The following is a 15,000-nucleotide window of genomic DNA, read 5'->3' as shown; positions in this document are numbered from 1 at the left end:
CCGGGATAAACTCCTGTCCAATAAGCCTGATAGATTTGATAGACTTCTTATTTTGTCCGACATGTTTCAGACACATTTTTCATATATCTTTATCTTACACCTGTTCCGGCTCCCGAATTTTCCACGTTGGCACGTCCAAAAATACAACCACCAACTTGTCACGAGAATTGTTTGTTGTTTTGTTTTTAGGTGTTTAACGGCGCTTTCGACACTATTTAGGTCATTTAAGCGCCCATTTCTGTCTTTTATCAATTTTTATCGGCCTTGAGGGGCCATAGCTGTTCAAAACGTGTACTGTTTTGTTTGTTTTTTGTTTTGAAGGGTTTTACAGCGCTTGCAACACATTAAGGTCATATCAGCGCCAGTAAAAAGGAAGAAAATGGGATAGTAAAAAGTTCTAGAATTACAATAAAGCATCCAAGAAAAGGGAAGACAAAGGGGAATTGGTTCAAATAAGAAACGGGTGTAGATTCCAAGAGCACACTATCCAAGTGCTTAGTTTGAGATCACTAAAAGTCTCATCCAGACACAAGCGCAAGTCCCCGCTAAGAGGAACACACTCAAATGTTTTACAAATCATATATAATATAAAGAAAGCATAATACAGTGCATAACAGAGAGATTATTTCAATGAAAAAAAATATCATCTCCCAAAACTAACTATACATTCGACTGTTTCCCTCTCAGCCAGGGGATCTGGCCAGGCCCAGGACAAAACCAAGTAATCTCATTCCAAGACAAAGACAGAAAGCATGTTGGAAAACGGATATAAGGGGATAGAAGACACAGTATGTACCCCCCTGCCCACTATGGGAGGTCAGGAACCCCGCCCAGAACGTGTACTGTTGTAATAAAATCCTTATAAAATCATAATAGTTACATGTTTGTTATGTAAAAATATTTATTTACAATTTCTGCAGGAGTTTACATTCCTGCAGATACTTTAAAATTGTAAGCGGATCGACCGACTGGAACAGAGACTTCAAGTCCCATTTTTCATAATGTTGTGACCTTATCTGTTCTAATTCTGTACATTCAATTAAAATATGGTGAACTGTGAGGTCACAGTTACATCTTCTGCAGAGGGGTTTTTCATCACTCTCCAGAAGGAAACGGTGAGTGAGGGATAGTAAAAAGTTATAGAATTACAATTAATGCACCCAAGAAAAAGTAAGAGATATAGGGGAACTGGGAACAAGTGGGGATCAGATGTAGATTCCAAGAGCATACCACCAATGTAAATAGTTTGAGGTCACCTATTAGTCTCATCCGGACACAAGCACAAATTCCAACAAAGAGGAATACACCCAAATACTTACATTATACATTCAAAATATCAAATATAATAATACATAACAGAGAGATGATTTACAAGGGAAAAAAATATCATCTCCCAAAACAATAACTATGCATTTGACTGTTTCCCTCCCAGCTAGGACTCCGCCAGGGCCAGGACAAAACCAAGTAATCTCATTCCAAGACAAAGACAGAAAGCATGTTGGAAAACAGTTATAAGGGGGATAGAAGACACAGTATGTACCCCCCTGCCCACTATGGGAGGTCAGGAACCCCACCCAGATATAGGGGGATAGAAGACACAGTATGTACCCCCCTGCCCACTATGGGAGGTCAGGAACCCCACCCAGATATAGGGGGATAGAAGACAGTATGTACCCCCCTGCCCACTATGGGAGGTCAGGAACCCCACCCAGATATAGGGGGATAGAAGACACAGTATGTACCCCCCTGCCCACTATGGGAGGTCAGGAACCCCACCCAGAGTCTCATCTCTCCGACCAGAGTCAAACAGTAATGCTCAATTACACTCAGTCTGGTGTCACTGAGGTGAAATATGGATTTCCAAAAGGATAGGTTCTTAGACCTCTACTTTTTACTCTTTATACGCAACCGCTCTGGAAAATGATTCATTCTTTTTCAGTCGACTTCCATATATGTATGCCAATGACACAGCTTTATGTACCTGTGAGGCTATGTGGTCAAGTGGTATGACACTCGCTTTCGGATCGGAAGGTCCAGGGTTCGAGCCTCGTGCTCTTCGCATAGTTGAGTCCTTGGAGAAGGCTCTTTACTCACATTCTCTCACCGTACTCGGGTATAAAATGAGTACCTGGCCGTTAACAGCGTTGTCTTTGTCCAAAAAATTGTAATATCGCCCGACAGGCGTCGTGTCCCGTCCTACATGTTAAATGTTGTTGTTGACCAGGGACCCCTTGTAAAGCGTTTTGAGCACATTTTAGTGGATATTGTGCTATATATATATTTTTTTTTTAATTTAAAAAAGCTCAATTTAATAAACAAAAACAGATATTGTGGACGCTTTATTGTGTAGTGTATCATTCATCCTATTTTTTTTTTTATAAAGAGGAAACCCTAAACATCCGCATTATCTGTTTTCGTTTATTAAATTGAAGCTTACATTCAATTTCACATTGTTATTTATTTCTTCGAGCTTCGATCAGTAACATTTCCATTAGCCATTAGCTTCGATCAGTAACATTTCCATTAGCCATTAGCTTCGATCAGTAACATTTCCATTAGCCATTAGCTTCGATCAGTAACATTTCCATTAGCCATAAGCTTCAATCAGTAACATTTCCATTAGCCATGAGCTTCGATCAGTAACATTTCCATTAGCCATGAGCTTCGATCAGTAACATTTCCATTAGCCATGAGCTTCGATCAGTAACATTTCCATTAGCCATGAGCTTCGATCAGTAACATTTCCATTAGCCATAAGCTTCAATCAGTAACATTTCCATTAGCCATTAGCTTCAATCAGTAACATTTCCATTAGCCATTAGCTTCGATCAGTAACATTCCATTAGCCATGAGCTTCGATCAGTAACATTCCATTAGCCATTAGCTTCGATCAGTAACATTTCCATTAGCCATGAGCTTCGATCAGTAACAATTCCATTAGCCATTAGCTTCGATCAGTAACATTTCCATTAGCCATTAGCTTCGATCAGTAACATTTCCATTAGCCATGAGCTTCGATCATTAACATTTCCATTAGCCATTAGCTTCGATCAGTAACATTTCCATTAGCCATTAGCTTCGATCAGTAACATTTCCATTAGCCATGAGCTTCGATCAGTAACATTTCCATTAGCCATTAGCTTCGATCAGTAACATTTCCATTAGCCATGAGCTTCGATCAGTAACATTTCCATTAGCCATTAGCTTCGATCAGTAACATTTCCATTAGCCATTAGCTTCGATCAGTAACATTTCCATTAGCCATGAGCTTCGATCAGTAACATTTCCATTAGCCATTTGCAAAAGCTCATTGTCGGAGCTGACATCCATGAGGAGAAAAGTCTGAAAATCCTGTGGTTCAATTTGTCTCAGTTCACGAAGAACATGTGGGTGTCGAAACTGTGAAAGCTTCAAACACCATTCTTTTGACCATTTCGAACATTGCGGTTTTGTTTTGTTTTCTGAAGCAAAAGCGATTGCCACAGCGATTACTGAATAATAACAGGTGAACATGAACATGTTGTAGAGTGAGATTTTCATTTATTGGCTGTGAGATAAAGGGCCCTGAACAAAACCCCGACTGAAATGCATCAATATTGCAGATCAAATATTCTTGTCACTTCTACCTTACATCAATAAAACATTCTTGCACAGTTATCTTACATCAATAAAATATTCTTGTCACTTACCTTATATCAATAAAATATTGTTGTCACTGTTACTTTACATCAATAGAACATTCTTGTTAATTAGCTTACATCAGTATAATATTCTTGTCACGGTTACCTTAAATCAATAAACTATTCTTGCCAATGTTATTTAATACCAATAAAATATTCCCGTAATTGATACAGTCCAATAATAAAACATTCCCGCATTGTTATCTTAACACTCCGCGATTCTAACATTGCAAGTAAGCTGAATTGAGTTTTCATGTCTTGTCTGTTGTCCAAAGATGTTTAACACGACCTTCAAAGACTCCTCTAAAGTAAAAGCAATCAAAGTATACAAGAAAAAGTAAGAAAAAGGGGAATTGGTTCAAATAGGGAACAGATGTAGATTCCAAGAGCATACAATCAATGTACTTTGAGATCACCTTAAAGTCTCATACAGACACCAGCACAGGATCAACTAAAGAGGAACACACTCAAATTTTTACAGAATACATCACGAACAATACATAACAGAGAGATGATTTACATGGAAAAAAATATCATCTCCCAAAACTATAACTATATATTTTACCGTTTCCCTCCCAGTCAAGGACTCCAGCCCGGGCTGTGACAAAACTAAGTAATCCCATTCCAAGACAAAGATAGAAAGCAAGTCGGAAAACAGATATAGGGGGATAGAAGACACAGCGTGACCTCCTGACCACCATGGTAGGTCAAAGGACCTCTTTGTGTTCTGTGATTTTGTTACATCTAGCAAAAAGTACCTTGTGATAAACTAGCGACCCACCAAATGGGTAGCAAGCAATCGCTATTGCCAATTTAAATCTACAAAAATGGGAATAAACTCCGCCTCGCTGGGCCATACAGGAGTTTTGAAAGACTATTTATAAAAGTCATTAAATAAATACCTCATAACTATCATATATGTTGAGATGGATCTTCTAAAAAATCACTAAAATTCAAATATTTTATCACATTTCCAGGCAGGGGTAACGTTTTTAAATTATCATCCACGACCGGATTGACGTTTGACCGGATGGTAATCCGACACAAGAACTTCAATGAAAATGGTCCTTTGGTAAGTTCCTCGATCAATTCCTCTAACTCAACCTTTGAACTGTTCATCTCTGTGTAAGACACTCTCTCTTTCAAATCGTTTAAATCACTCAAAGTCAATCTTAACCCTGCTGCAATGAGAAGTTTAAAGATTACAATATACTTCTCGGAAATATACAAGCGTCTCGAATCTTCGTGTTCCTTCATCATGGAACAGAGGACAAAGGCTTCTAATAAATTGACATTAGCACCGTATGACAGTAACATCCTGACTTTGTGAAGATTCCTATGAATGACTGCGTAATGCAGTGGCGTATACCGGTTGGACCTCGGATCGACCCGAGCTCCATGGTGTAGAAGGAAGTGAACACAAATCGTTTTAGTTCTCGGGTTGAAACAGGCGTTGTGCAATGGAGTCATCCCCATATTGTCGTGTTTGTTTACGTCAACGCCGTGATCGATCAAAAACTGGGAGAGAAAAATAATAATAAAAATAAAAATAATAATAATAATAATAATATATATAATAATAATAATAATAATAATAATAATAATAATAATAATAATAATAATAATAATAATAATAATAATATTAAAAAAATAATAAAAATAAAAATAAAAATAATAATAATAATAATAATAATAATAATAATAATAATAATAATAATAATAATAATAATAATAATAATAATAATAATAAAATAAAAATAAAAATAAAATAATAATAATAATAATAATAATAATAATAATAATAATAATAATAATAATAATAATAATAATAATAATAATAATAAAATAATAATAATATCATCATATTCTTCATCATCATCATCATAATAATAATAATAATAGCGCTGTTCTGGAAAAAAAAAAAAAAAAAAGAATGTGACAATTACAGAGATGCCCTTTGTCACAAACAAAAACAAAAAAAGCCCTAAAAAATTTTCATGTAAAGATCATAATATATGAAAATATTTTGTGCAAAGCATTTCTCCATCAAATGATATCTTTATTAAATCATAGAAAAGGATTACGTATCCATCTAGCCTGTGTGGCGATGTGGTCTAGTGGTTTGACACTCGATTACGGATCAGAAAGGCCCTTAGTTTGAGCCTTGCATAGTTGAGTCCTTAAAAAAGGCTCTTTACTCGCATTCTTACATCACACTCAGGTGTAAAATGAATACCTTGACGTTGACAGCATTGTTCCTGTCCGAAAAAAAAAATGTAATATCGCCTAACAGGCATCATGTCCCGTTCTACATGTTAAGTGTTGCTGTTGGTCAGGGACCCCTTGTAAAGCGCTTTGAGCACGTTCAGTGGATATTGCACTATATAAAAGCTCAATTAAAATTTTTTCCATCTAGCCTCCTTTAACTGTTACCGTCAAACAACCATAACTTTAACTCACTCAATCCTGGAGGTTTTTTGCTACTTTTCAAAACTGGAAAAAAATGTATTAAAAATGAGCATGTACATAGTTTTATTCATGCAAAAAAAAAAAACTAAAAACATTAGCTTTGATACTACGCTTATAATTTGTCTCATAAAAATGTGATAAATAGGCATGAGGTAAAAGTAACCCGGGTATACTACGGATATAGTCAGTGTTAGGGTTGAGTGAGTTAATGTAGTAATGGACTTGGCTGTAGTCTGTCCCTCTCATGGCCAGGCTGATGAAACGTAAAATTTGGGTCATGGGTTCGACTTCCAAATGTCGCATTTTTTATTTTCTATCGTCTTCTGGTACTTTTGTACTCACTTCATTTCTTGTTAAAACAACATAAGTACCTGCTCCACTCACTTTTCTGAAATAGCATTGGTGCGGCTATGTAGTCCAGTGGTATGACACTCGCTTTCGGATCGGAAGGTCCTGGGTTCGAGCCTCGCGCTCGGCGCATAGTTGAGTCCTTGGAAAAGGCTCTTCACTCACATTCTCTCACCGTACTCAGGTGTAAAATGAGTACCTGGCCGTTAACAGCGTTGTCTTTGTCCGAAAAATTGTAATATCACCTAACAGGCGTCATGTCCCATCCATGTTAAATGTTGCTGTTGACCAGGGACCCTTTGTAAAGCGCTATGAGCACATTTAGTGGATATTGCGCTATATAAAGCTCAATTTTTTTTTTTGATTTTGAAGCCTTTTTCTTCAATAAGGCAAATGCATATTAGATTAACGAATACAGACAGGCCATTGGCAACAAACAAATTGAAGGAAATATTTGGGTAAAACCACGAATTTAAAGGACAAATCAAAAATGAATCACCAAAAATAATGAAATAATGTGAGTGGTGATCATGTTTGTTTTGTTTGTTTGTTTTTAAGGGTTTTACGGCGCTTGCAACACATTTAGGTTTTATCAGCGCCAGTAAAAAGGAAGAAAATGGGATAGTAAAAAGTTCTAGAATTACAATTAAAGCACCCAAGAAAAAGTAAGACAAAGGGGAATTGGGAACAAATAGGGATCAGATGTAGATTCCAAGAGCATACCACCAATGTACTTAGTTTGAGATCACCTATAAGTCTCATCCAGACACAAGCACAAAATCCAACAACGAGGAACACACTCAAATGCTTACATTATACATTCAAAATAAAAATAATAATACATAACAGAGAGATGATTTACAAGGAAAAAAATATCATCTCCCAAAACAATAACTATGCATTTGACTGTTTCCCTCCCAGCCAGGAAAAAAAACAAGTAATCTCATTCCAAGACAAAGGCAGAAAACATGTTGGAAAACAGATATAAGGGTATAGAAGACACAGTATGGACCTCCCTGCCCGCTATGGGAGGTCAGGATCCCCACCCAGTGGTGATCATGTGACGCTGATGATGGTAGAAGTCTAGAGATAATGTTGTGGTAGTGATGGTTGTAGTCATGGTGGTAGTGATGATGTTGATGATGATGATGATGATGATGATGATGATGATGATGATGATGATGATGATGATGATGATGGTGATGTTATGATGATCATGGTCTGGTGGTGGTTGCAAGCAGTGATAGAGATAATGATGATGGTGCGGTTGTGGTGGTTGTCGTAGTTGTGGTAATGATAATTGTGATGAAGTAGTGGTTGTTTCAGAGGTGGCAGTGATGATGATGTTGACAATGACAACAACGACAACAATGATGATGATGATGATGATGATGCTGACGCTTCTGGAAGAGGTGGCAGTGGTGGTGATGATGATAACGATGATGATGGTGGTGGTTGTTGTAAGTATCCGATATTCAGATCATTATATGAAGCATCAAGACCTACCCTCATTGTTCTCATGTCACTGTGCTCACACGCCAGTGACAAGAACTTCGAATGATTCAAATTTGTACCGTGTACTACCAGGACTTCTATTAAACAATAAGATTTCTTCATGATGGCTATCTCCATGGCTTCGCCATAACACATGTTGGCATCCGCTCCGTTCAGCAACAACATGTGTACGATAGCCAGTTGATCCCTCTGACATGCTCTGCAAACACACCAAATAAACAACATCACAATAAATCCATATAGTGCAATATCCACTAAACATGTGCTAAAAGCACTCTACAAGGGGTCACAAGCCAACAGCAATACTTAACATGTTGAACGAAACATCATGGGGGTGGTACAATTGTTTTATCCGACAAAAGAAACATTGTTAACAGCCAGGTACTCATTTTACAACTGAGTATGGTGACAGAATGTGAATAAATAGCTTTTTTTGAAGTGTTCAACCATGCGCTCCTCAGAAAGTGACTGGAACCCTTGAGCATCCAATCCGAAAGTGTCATAACACTAGACCACATAGCCACACAAAAGTAGTAGTGGGACGGATGACCAAATGGATGGGGCATTGCACTCAGACTCACACGCCTGCCAAATTAAAAACTTCAAATTTTGTCATTTTTATGTCAATTTTTAGTAATTTGACAAGGAAATTAGTAATTTCTGGAATCTTGTACGAACAACCACGATTTGACATTGATGATCATTTCAACATTACATCGTCATGCTTATGCAGTGTAGAAATGCTTTATTATAATTATTATTTTTATTATCATTATTATTATCATTATTATTATCATTATTATTATTATTATTATTATTATTATTATTATTATTATTATTATTATTATTATTATTAACATTATTATTATTGTAGTTATTGTTATTATCATCATTATTATCATTATTATAGGAGTAGTAGTAGTAGTAGTAGTAGTAGTAGTAGTAGTAGTAGTAGTAGTAGTAGTAGTAGTAGTAGTCGTAGTCGTAGTCGTAGTAGTAGTAGTAGTAGTAGTAGTAGTAGTAGTAGTAGTAGTAGTAGTAGTAGTAGTAGTAGTAGTAGTAGTAGTAAGTAGTGGTGGTAGTAGTAGTAGTAGTAGTAGTAGTAGTAGTAGTAGTAAGTAGTAGTAGTAGTAGTAGTAGTAGTAGTAGTAGTAGTCGTAGTGGTAGTAGTAGTAGTAGTAGTAGTAGTAGTAGTAGTAGTAGTAGTAGTAGTAGTAGTTGTAGTGGTAGTAGTAGTTGTTGTTTTAGTAGTAGTTGTAGTAGTAGTAGTAGTAGTAGTAGTAGTAGTAGTAGTAGTAGTAGTAGTAGTAGTAGTAGTAGTAGTAGTAGTAGTAGTAGTAGTAGTTGTAGTGGTAGTAGTAGTTGTAGTATTATTACTATTATCATTTTTATTATTATCATTATTTAAGCAAAACTGAAAATTTAATTAAAATTCGTAACTTTCCACAAAATTTCGTATTTTCGTAATTGACCATGAAATTCGTCTAAAATTCGTAAAATTACGAAAATTTCATAAGATTCAGCAAGTATGCACTCAAATGTTCCTGGTTTGAGGCCCGCTATCGACACATTGTTTTTTTCCTTGTGCAAGAAATCTAGCCAATATTACTCTTTGGCATTAAAAGAAAGGAAAACAGGAAGTTTTTCTCATAATGGCAGAGTTTTTATCCCGGTTTCTACAGTGTGAAAAGGGCAATAGCAATTGCTTGCTACCTTTGGATAGGATGCTAATCTATTGCAAAGTATTCTCCACCAGACCAAACAGACCCAGCGACCCAATCACTGCTGGATGGACAAGGGGGTCAGAAAAAAAAATATCCGGAACAGATCTCGATTCCTTTTCTCATGAAGCGAGTGATCTACCAACTAAGCTATCCAGACCCCCAAGTCTGTAACAGAACACACAAATGGATGCCAGGGATCACCTCATGTTTTTTTTTGTGTGTGTTTTTTTTTTGTTTTATTTTTTTATTTATTTTTCTTTTGGGTGGGGGAGGGGGGGAGTTTGAGATGGACACAAAATACCACATTCCCCTTGGGATTAGTAAAGAGTATTCTATTAATCATCTATAAAAAAATAAAATTCTAAAAACCTGAGGTTTTATATATAGCAAAATATCCACTAAACATGCTCAAAGCGCTTTACAAAGGGTCCCTGACCAACAGCAACATGTAACATGTAGACCGAGACATGATGCCTGTTTGGCGATATTACGATTTTTTTCTGACAGAGACAATGCTGTTGGCGCCCAGTTACTCATTTTATACCCGAGTACGGTGAGAGAATGTGAGCAAAGAGCCTTTTCCAAGGACTCAACTATGCACCAAGTGAGGCTCGAACCCAGGACCTTCCGATCCGAAAGCGAGTGCCATATCACTGGACCGCGTAGCCGCACAAATCAAAACATTCAAGTCCCGCAGCCTCAACTCTTTCAGCGCCATTGGCCGCACTGTGCGGCCAGAGCAGAATCTGTTCTATTGGCCAATGGCCGCACAGTGCGGCTGGTCTTGAAAGGCAAAAATAATAATGTAATCCAATCCAACTTTCTACAAAAGTACTATAAATTGAACCAATGGTATCATTTCTTTCATCAGAACATTCAATTGGCCCTAGAGGGGTATTTTAATTGAGGTTTTGCACCGAATTCGAATTTTTTCGTTTTGTCTTCGCTTGTCACACTCATGCTGCCTCAATCAGGTGTCGGCCATTTTGTGACGGAAATGCGAATATAACCAGAATAAAATGGATGGATAGAATAAAAAATGAAGAAGAATGGAAAAGAACACAGCAGAAACCAGTGGGAGAGGAAATAGGAAGAAGACGATGGAGGTGGATTGGACACACGCTTAGAAAGAATGACTCCACTATAACAAAGAAAGTATTGGACTGGAACCCTCAGGGCAGAAGATCAAGGGGAAGGCCACGAGGAACATGGAGAAGAATTAAAGAAACTGATATACAGAGAAGTGCTAAGACCTGGAATGAGATAAAGTTAGCTCAGGATAGAGAAGAATGGAAACTGTTTGTCTGTGGTCTATACCCTGACCCAGGGTGAAAAAGGCAGTGAGGATGATGATGATGACAATAGAGAAGGATGGAAACTGTTTGTCTGTGGCCTATACCCTGACCCAGGGTGAAAAAGGCAATGATGATGATGATTAAAAAATTCATCAAATCATCAACTTACATGATAAGAGGAGTTTCATTGTCCGATGGCAAATTGACATTGGCTCCAGACTCACACAGCAGCTCCACGACTGGATGGTTGGTCTTGGAGCAGGCATAGTAGAGCCCTGTGTTCCCATACATGTCCTTGTGTCAAAGAGAAAATATCATAATAATATAATCCGTGGGGCTATGTGTTCTTGTGGTATGACACTCGATTTCAGAACCGGAAGGTCCTGGGTTCGAGCCTCGCACAGCGCACAGTTGCGTCCTTGGAAAAGGCCTTTTACTCACATTCTCTCACCGTACTCAGGTGTAAAATGAGTGACTGGCCGTTAACAGCCTTGCCTCTGTCCGGAAAAAATTGCAAATAGCCTAACAGGTGTCATGTCCAGTCCTACATGTTAAGTATTGCTGTTGACCAGGGACGCCTTGTAAAGCGCTTTGAGCACGTTTAGTGGATATTGCGCTATATAAAAGCTCAAGTTTTTTTTAAATCATCATCAATCATAGCTTGTCACTCCAACAACGAACCCACTCCACAGCATATGGGAAGCAGACTCTTAGGTCATGGTCAGTACAGCTGGGCCTGTCCTGGCATTCTCTAAGGATGTGCTCCATAGTCTGCTAGGGGCATCCAGATGTGTAAACAGCATAATAATGCAGTGCTGCCAATCCTTACCCATGTCAATGTGTAAAATGGAGAGACAAAATGAGTAAGATTGTGATAAAATGCTTAAAATACTTTATGAACCCAGTCGAAATTTAAGATCTCCTAATTTAAATATCCTAAGGGGACCCCCAAAATCTTTTGTTTTTCATGAGAAATCCTTTGACCACCATGCCACTAGGCGCTATGTAAATTCATTGTATTATTATTATTATTATTATTATTATTATTATTATTATTATTATTATTATTATTATTATTATTATTATTATTATTATTATTTTTATTATTATTATTATTTTTATCATTATTAATACTGAAAACCATAACGAGCTTTAATTATAATGATGGACAACGAGGCCATACGAGCAATATTACAATCAATATTTAGATTAATTAATGAATAAACTTACTATTCATAGGCAATATAAAAAGTATCGTTTTCCAAAATCAAGGTATAAATCAGATATGACCCAGCCAGACAATATTTTATTGACCTGCCAGCATTTTCCACAGGGTCAGATAAGATAAAAAGTTAACTATTACCATACAATTTCTGTCTCCTAAAAACTACGAATTTTTAACTTTTCACATTGGCAGGCCTGATAAAAAAAAAAAAGTAAATAAACTAGAGCATTTATATAGCGCAATATCCACTAAACGTGCTCAAAGCACTTTACAGGGGGTCCCTGACCAACATCAACACGTAACATGTAGAACGAGACATGACACAACAATTACCAGTTTTTTCCAACACAGACAATGCTGTTAACGGCCAGTTTCTCAATTTACACCCGAGTACGGTGAGAGAATGTGAGCAAAGAGCCTTTTCCAAGGACTCAACCATGCTCGAGTGAGGCTCAAACACAGGACCTTCCGATCCAAAAGCGAGTATCATACCACTAGACCACATAAAGGGCAATTTGAACAGAAAAAGTATCAGAAAACTTCTCGGGACTTGTTTAGGAATCGTTAAAGAGAGCTGATCACATCCCTAATCATTGTTTTGGTCACCACTACTTTTTCTTAATTTGTGTCAAAAATTTTGGCTAGATCATAGAAACTGAGGAAGGCCAAGGTCGAATTGTCGGCCAGCCTCACATCTGGTACACGTCGTGATTGCACGCGTGCATTCATTGGAGTTTGAGCTACGGGGGGGGGGGAGACTATTGCAAGACTCTTGAGTCTGAATAGCTGTAGTCATAAATAAAAGTCAAAGTGATATAAAGCTGCTAGAAGCTGTGGACTGTAAAAAGTAATAAACAAAAAGGATTATAACAGCTTCAAAAAAGAACAAAATACCAAACACAGAATGTTTCAGGCTCAAACCTCTTCTTCAGCCAACAACAAAAAAAACAATAAAGACAAAGACATTACTAAATTCCAGATAGACGACAGAGATGTTTTTTTTTGTTTGTTTTTTTTATCAACAAAATATCTTTGTCGTCTATCCGTTTGGTATTTTCTTCTTTTTTGAAGCTGTTCTATCTTCATTTTTGTTTATTATTTTTTACAGTCAAAAATATATACATCTCCACAGCCACTGAGCATCACAATTATACATCAATTGAATACACTAAAAATATTATGGTAACCACTTACTTGTGAATTAATATTGGCTCCGGCTTTCAGAAGCTTTCGGACAATTCCTTTATTTCCGTCAAAGGAATTGCAAGCATAATGTAGTGGTTGTTTTCCCCTAGGACTATACTCTGTGTCTGTTTTTGCATTATGCCATAATAAAACCTTGAATAAAAATTAAAAAACAAATATGATATTATACTATATGCAGGTTCTTTGTATAGTAAAATATCCATCTGATGTGCTAAAAGCACTTTACAATGGGTTCCAAGCTAACAATAACAATAACACTGAACATGTAGGATGAAACATGATGTCTGAGCCCAAGGTCCTGTATTTTTGTCACTTTTTGTTTTATTGACAAAGACAACCCTGTCACGAACATTTTTCACCTATGTAAAGAAAAAGTGAGTAAAGGCCCTCTTCGAAGGAATCAACTTTTTATCAAACCTAGCTGCAGTCCTGGTCTTTTAAAGTAAATATATACGGTGGCTGAAATTGTTGGATTTGGTTGTAAATAATTCCATAATTAGATTCAACAGGACTTCCATAGTTTCGCAGTTTTATTATACAGTTCACTCCGCTTAATCGCACATCGGTTAATCGCACACTCCGCTTATACGCTACACATTCCCGTAAAACTGAATTTTTTCTTTATAATCGCTCAGCTAAATCATGCACCATCTCCGCTTAATCGCTTGACTGGAGTGACAACCAATAGCCATATGAATATCAACGATGCTGTTTCCGTTCCAAACAACTTTTCGGCTGAAGCATTTGATCGATTCGTTACAATGAAAACAATATACCCACCAGCAGTGGATTTATCAGGCGCTACTGGATTCTGTTCAGCCACACAAAAGACAATGTCCGGGTAATGAATATAAAGATGAGCCATCAGAATGTGATGCACGACCTCTGACAAACACTGAAAACTGACACAGTGGACAACCTATGCCGCTTCAAGAAAAACACTTGACTGATGATCTACCAACATTGGTGAGATTGGAGACGGTTTATAAACAACTTGCACAGAATAGAAAGCAATCAATGGTTCACTATTCTTACAAACAATAACGTCACATTTTGTTGTCGAAAAAAAAAAAAAACATTAAAAAAACAAAACAAAAGGAAACAAAAAACGAACCAAAAAAAACCCCCCCTAAAATATCCCTCCCCAAAAAAAAACTCCTAATGACACCATGTCTCGAGCAAGACGGACCCAAGCCCCTAGAAAACTCAGAAGGGAATGTCCTTCATGAATGGCAAATGCAAGCTGGTGCTTAGATGCTATTATTAGCTTCTCCACTTAATTGCAAACTCCCGAGGGTGTGCGATTAAGTGGAGTCGACTGTAATACTTAATCTTTTAGCCATTATGGACTTTCAATAAGTTGGAATGTCTAATAAATATTGCTATTTAATATAAGTTTCATTTTTATAAGTGGTGTGATTTTTCTAATTTCAAAAACAATTTGCTGAAAGACTCCGGCCGACGCCATCATTACTTACTGTGTTTACTATAACGTTAAAGTTTGCGTTTAAAACAGTACCTGGATGATTCGAGTTATT

General features: G+C 37.0%; 1 protein-coding gene across 1 annotated transcript in view; it reads right to left on the bottom strand.

The window, feature by feature from the left end:
• Nucleotides 1-3,520: 3,520 nt before the first annotated feature.
• The window catches only part of LOC144969878 (ankyrin repeat domain-containing protein 16-like), a 13,113-nt gene continuing 1,633 nt past the window's right edge, over nucleotides 3,521-15,000 (bottom strand). Inside the window, exons 2-5 of the mRNA XM_078908913.1 lie at nucleotides 13,451-13,594; nucleotides 11,201-11,325; nucleotides 8,004-8,211; nucleotides 3,521-5,198 (exon numbers count right to left, since the gene is read on the bottom strand). Coding sequence (XP_078765039.1) covers nucleotides 4,593-5,198; nucleotides 8,004-8,211; nucleotides 11,201-11,325; nucleotides 13,451-13,594 — 1,083 coding nt within the window. The 3' untranslated portion in view covers nucleotides 3,521-4,592. The remainder of the gene's footprint in view (nucleotides 5,199-8,003; nucleotides 8,212-11,200; nucleotides 11,326-13,450; nucleotides 13,595-15,000) is intronic.

This window comes from Berghia stephanieae, chromosome 4 (genome assembly GCF_034508935.2).
Source record: "Berghia stephanieae isolate SIO BIC M18660-M18661 chromosome 4, UCSD_Bste_1.3, whole genome shotgun sequence".
Taxonomy (NCBI): Eukaryota; Metazoa; Mollusca; class Gastropoda; order Nudibranchia; family Aeolidiidae; genus Berghia; species Berghia stephanieae.
This window is presented reverse-complemented; position numbering and strand designations above follow the sequence as displayed.